At 42.0% G+C, this 5,347-nt stretch overlaps 1 protein-coding gene across 1 annotated transcript; it reads right to left on the bottom strand.

The window, feature by feature from the left end:
- Window positions 1-2,147: 2,147 nt before the first annotated feature.
- LOC146698010 (homeodomain-interacting protein kinase 1-like) lies at window positions 2,148-4,473 on the bottom strand. Its single transcript, XM_085472944.1, has one exon. The coding sequence runs from the start codon at window positions 4,327-4,329 to the stop codon at window positions 2,404-2,406; it is 1,926 nt and encodes a 641-aa protein (XP_085329070.1). The 5' UTR covers window positions 4,330-4,473; the 3' UTR covers window positions 2,148-2,403.
- Between the last annotated feature and the right edge of the window lie 874 nt (window positions 4,474-5,347).

Below are 5,347 nucleotides of genomic sequence, written 5' to 3' on the forward strand. Positions count from 1 at the left end.
CTGAAAAAAGACAGGAGGGGGAGTGGCAGAGTGGCAGCGCTGAAGATGGCAAGATTTTTGTTGGGATTTGGACAGTATTAGCTTTGAGTACATGAGAGTGAAAGCTCAGGTTGATTGGTTTGGAGATGCAGAAAGGCAAGGTTGAGATGGGCAAACACTAGGAAAAGAGAAAGACCTCAGAGAAGAGTCATGGATTTAGTGAAGGATGATATGCAGAGGGTTGGTGTGACTGAAAAAAAAAGCTATGGATAGGGTGAGATGGAAGCAGACAGTCCGCTGTAGTGACCCTTAAAGGGAGCAGCTAAAAGAAAAAGAAGATTTTAGAAATAGTATATATGCAAAATAAGACATAGCCAAAAGAACACTAAGGAACACCAGAGTATAGATAGAAAGGGGCATAACATAGAGATAACTAAAGTAAATGAAAACTGTCTTCATCAATGTGCTTCAGTAAATATCAGTTCCACTGCACTAACCACACTCTCATCCAATGGTGTTGGTGGTGGAGGGTGGAGTGTTGGAGCACCAACGCTTGCCCACCCCTCGATATAATTCTTTCTAAATAACATGAAGTGTAGCTTATGACTGACTCATTAACCAATTTGTCAATTAATTCATTTCTTTCTTTCTTGGACTGATGAATGACAGTTAGAATAGAATAGAATTCAACTTTATTGTCATTGCACATGCACAGGTACAGGGCAACGAAATGCAGTTTGCATCCATCCAGAAGTGCTTTAGTGATATAGGTATATTACAATATATATTAGCAATAGTATAGATATGTAAGTATATTACAGAAATGGGTCTATTATGGTATGTTGTAATGTACACGGTATGAAGTATGTTGTGAATATTCTATAACTATAAGTATGTACAGGCTGTAGTGAGTACAAGCTATGTACAGGATATGAACAGGATATAAATATAAAAAACTATGCAGAATATGAAATAAATAACTTTACAGAATCTGAGATATACAGCTATACAGAAATGGGAACTATGCAAGTTGTAAACAGTTGTAGGATTAAAGATTATTGAATGTACAGAATGATTATTTACACAGAACTATACAGTAGTGCAGTTAAGATAAGTGAGGGTGTAGATAGTTTCTACAGAGGCTATATAAAGTACTAGTGGTTGTGAGTGGTAGTTCACTCCATGTTATTATTGTGTGTTTGAGGGTACAGTTGTCCATTGTGGGGGTGTGTATGTTCAGTCCATGAGTTTAATGTGGGTCAGATGTCAGGAGGCAGAGTTCAGGAGTCTGACAGCTGTGGGGAAGAAGCTGTTCCGGTACCTGGTGGTCTTAGTCCGGAGGCTCCTGTGGCGCCTCCCAGAGGGCAGGAGGGTGAAGAGTCCATGTGATGGGTGACTGGGGTCTTTGATGATTTTCCCAGCCCTTTTCAGACACCGCTTCCTGTAGATGTATTTTATGGCAGCACTGACACTGAAAACCATTATGAAAAATGGGCACAGTATAATACAAGTCACAATGAATAAGTCAACAACATATGAGAGGTAATTTCAAAGAGCCTTCAGCGTAAGCCGTGGCAGCCTGTAAGTGAACTAATTCATTTTCTAAAAATACATATATAAAACCAAAACCATATAAACTACATATAACATATATACTATATCCACTTGTCTAGGAGAAGATGAGGAACATACAAAAGCTACAGTCACTAATGAGCTAAATGATTTGTAATCAGTGTATTACACCTTCATTTGAACTGTCTAACGTTGTGTAAATACAGAGTTATATGCCTTTTTATTATGTGACAAGAAAAGCAGATTATTGTCAAGAATCAGAATATGATCAGACTGTTAACCTAAATAAACAGAAAAAGGTAGACATTCAAAATCCAGACAACAAACCAGTTTAAACCGGTTGTTGTTATGACTTCACTGCATGAAATCGTAATTTGCATCAGTGGGAACAAGAGCTGGCCATTTATTTTCACACCACACAACAAAGAACCGCAGTGCTGAGACCAGCCCTCATCCAGTCACCTCAAGTTGAACTGTGGAGCAACCAGGGCCCCGATCAATTCAATCTGAAGCAGATCAGGTTAACACTTATCAAAAAGTGGCGGACCGAGAGGCAGTGACACCAGCGACAAAACAAAAACACTTGAGAGTAAGAGTTGATTCAAGTTGATTACATTTTATTTTGTACATTAAAAACATTAACAAAAAAAAGTTGCCTCAAGGCATTTTATACTGTAGAGTAAAGACCCTACAATATAAGAAAGAAACCCCAACAATCATATGACCCCCTGTGAGCAAGCACTTTGGCAACGGTGGACAGGAAAAACTCCCTTTTAACAGGAAGAAACCTGTGACAGAACCAGGCTCAGGGAGGGGCGGCCATCTGCCACGACCGGTTGGGGAGGGTTGATCTTAAGATTCTTCATCATATGAAGAAAAGCAAAACAGCCTTAAGAAAAAGTTTTTGATCCTTTTCCCTAATGAAAGCCGACCTTTCGGAGGCTTTGGTGTGATTATTCCTTCACTGCTGTCTGTACTTTCTGTGCTAGAATCTAAATCACTGGATTCAGAAGATCCTACCAGCGGTATTTGGGTACCAGGCTTTTGTTTGACACCCAGCCTACAAGACATGTCATCTTCTTCTTGCCATGCCAACCTGCGAAATGCAGGCTGATTCTTTTTGCGTGCAGCTGCTGGTCTCTGTCGGTTTCTTTGGATTTTAGCTGCATTCACACAGTTGTTAAAAGTGGAACACAGTCTAGATCTCCCACCGCTCTGTTCGCTGTTCCTTTTGATTTCACTGGACTTTACGAAAAAGTTTTTGATCCTTTTCCCTAATGAAAGCTGAGCTTTCGGAGGCTTTGGTGTGATTATTCCTTCTCTGCTGTCTCTACTTTCTGTGCTAGAATCTAAATCACTGGATTCAGAGTAAGATCCTACCAGCGGTATTTGGATAACAAGCTTTTGTTTGACACCCAGCCTACAAGACATGTCATCTTCTTCTTGCCATGCCCACCTGCGAAATGCAGGCTGATTCTTTTTGCGTGCAGCTGCTCTTCTCTGTCGGTTTCTTTGGATTTTAGCTGTTTTCACACAGTTGTTAAAAGTGGAAGCCCGTCTAGATCTCCCACCGCTCTGTTCGCTGTTCCTTTTGATTTCACTGGTGGTAACAAAGCTGTCGATTTCATTTTCTAGACTGAGGAGTGGGCACACTTCCATGCTCGTGCAGGATGACTTCGTGTAGCAATCTACTGCAGGGTCCTCAGGAAGATGTTTCATTGTAATGAAACGATGTCCCAGACCCTCAACAGGTGTGATTCTTTTTAGAGGATCCACACACAGCATCCATTTGAGCAGGCTTAAAAATGCCGCTGTGTCTTCCACTTCGGATTCTGTGTTTGGCTGTGGGTGGTGTTTGGCTAAATCATCTATGCATGCATATTTTTCTGTGATTGTATTACTTTGTTTGATCACAGTGCCTGTAGATGCTGAATACTGAGCTGGTGTCTTCAGTACCCATGTGCGTTCTATTATCCCTTTCCTCATCCAGAAATATTTCGTACTGTACCTCCCTTCCTGTAACATGCGTTTATTAGGCTGACCAAGCATGTGAACAAAAGTTTGCATCATTTGATATTCACACCTGCTGAAAAACAGGTGGTGGCCCAAGTATAGAAAAGCTGCGACACAACCGAGAGTCCACATGTCTGCCGCTTCAGTCACCGGTATGCCCAACATGACCTCAGGGGCCCTGTAACTAAGGGCCTGAATAATAGTGCCAGGTGGAATTTTTGCAGGACTTGTGGCAAAACCAAAATCAATAAGTTTAACTTTATATGGCTGTTGAGACTGATTTACAAGCATGATATTATCAGGTTTGATGTCTGCATGCATCATACCTCTGCTCTTCAGAGCGGTAAGAGCCACAAACATCTGCTTTAAAATGACCCGAATATCACAGAGAGCCAGTGGACCGGGAGACCTTTTAGTCACGAAATCATGCAGACTAATGTCTAGCATTTCCATTGAAATGAAGGTGCGATGTTTGTACTCGAAAACTTCGTAGTACTTTACCAAATTGCACCGATCCCTATCCAGAACACTCAGTTCTTTTACAGCAGCGGCCTCTTTCCAAGCAAACTCGTTGTATTCCCTTTTAGCTGCCTTGACTGCTACCCTTTCAAAAGTGTCTAATTTTACACATTCCACCACTCTCCCAAAGCTTCCTTGTCCGAGGAGCTTATATACCATGTATTTACATGTTTTACTTTGAATGAGGGCGTTCGTTTGTAAACCCTCATCACTGTCATAAGACAACGAAGACGAATCCGAAACCATTTTTTCACAAATATATCTAAAGTTTTACACCTGGGCAAAACAATGTGACCGCAGTATGAAGCTGGCAGGTTCTGTCAGTAGGCGGGTGTAGCAGGCTATTTATACCTTTTGGATCAATGGCAGCGTTCGCTCACTGTGATGTCACCGAGTGACGCAACAGAGCGTAATGCTTTGATCCGGAGCAGCGGTTAAGAGCTTAAGAAGGTCTCTGGTTAGGAAGATAAACTGCTTGACTGGCAGTCCACATCTGTGTACGTTTGAAAATTTCCCTTTGTTGATATTTTTTAAATTCCTACTTTTAAATAATGTTAAACAATCCCGATACAACAGCGACGTGTCCTCAGCTGCTGTGATCTTTTTCAAGTTTTACATTTGCAGGACTTTGAAGTTATCTGTCACGGTTGCGCTGGCAGACCGTGGCGATGTGGGGAAAATAGGGCCCAAAACGCAGGACTGTGTGCGATGAATGCAGTTGCGTTTATTTACAGTGATGTAAATATTATGCAATAAATCTCCGTGCGCGACCCTGACTCCCGTGCCGTGTCTTCTTCCGTACTCCTGCCGGGAAATAACAGAGGCAGCCGTTGGTACAATTAACTTCACTGTAGCAAGCTGGAGAACTGAAGGGCAGTCTCACGATCCGGGATCGAGGAGCTCTCAGGCTGTGTCCCAATCCAGCGACCGCATGCTTCGGAGTACGAGCACGGTACTTATAGTACGGTGAGTACTGCAAGTACGAGAAGTGCGGAAGTGAGAGGCTCGTGAAATGGGCCTTTGTCGCGCTGTTCAGGTTGCCTAGCAACCATGATACTAACCGCGAGACACGTTACATACAGCTTTGTGTGACAGAAATGAAGGAGAAAAATGTTTTGTTGGTCATTCATTTTTGTCATGACATCACTTTGATTAGCTGAGTATCTGAGGCTGAGACCACGGGACTGTAAACATGATTGTTGGGCCTCATTTCTGTGCTGAACAGTCATTTAAGATTAGTTAGTAAATAACAATTAGCTAATGT

Source organism: Copadichromis virginalis, linkage group LG11 (assembly GCF_057382275.1).
Source record: "Copadichromis virginalis isolate Kocher_CV1m ecotype Utaka linkage group LG11, C_Virginalis_male_GT1.1, whole genome shotgun sequence".
Classification (NCBI taxonomy): domain Eukaryota; kingdom Metazoa; phylum Chordata; class Actinopteri; order Cichliformes; family Cichlidae; genus Copadichromis; species Copadichromis virginalis.

What these genes read in the sequence shown, in the direction of transcription:
- LOC146698010 (XM_085472944.1), bottom strand. Translation starts at nt 4,329, where the DNA reads ATGGTTTCGGATTCGTCTTCGTTGTCTTATGACAGTGATGAGGGTTTA.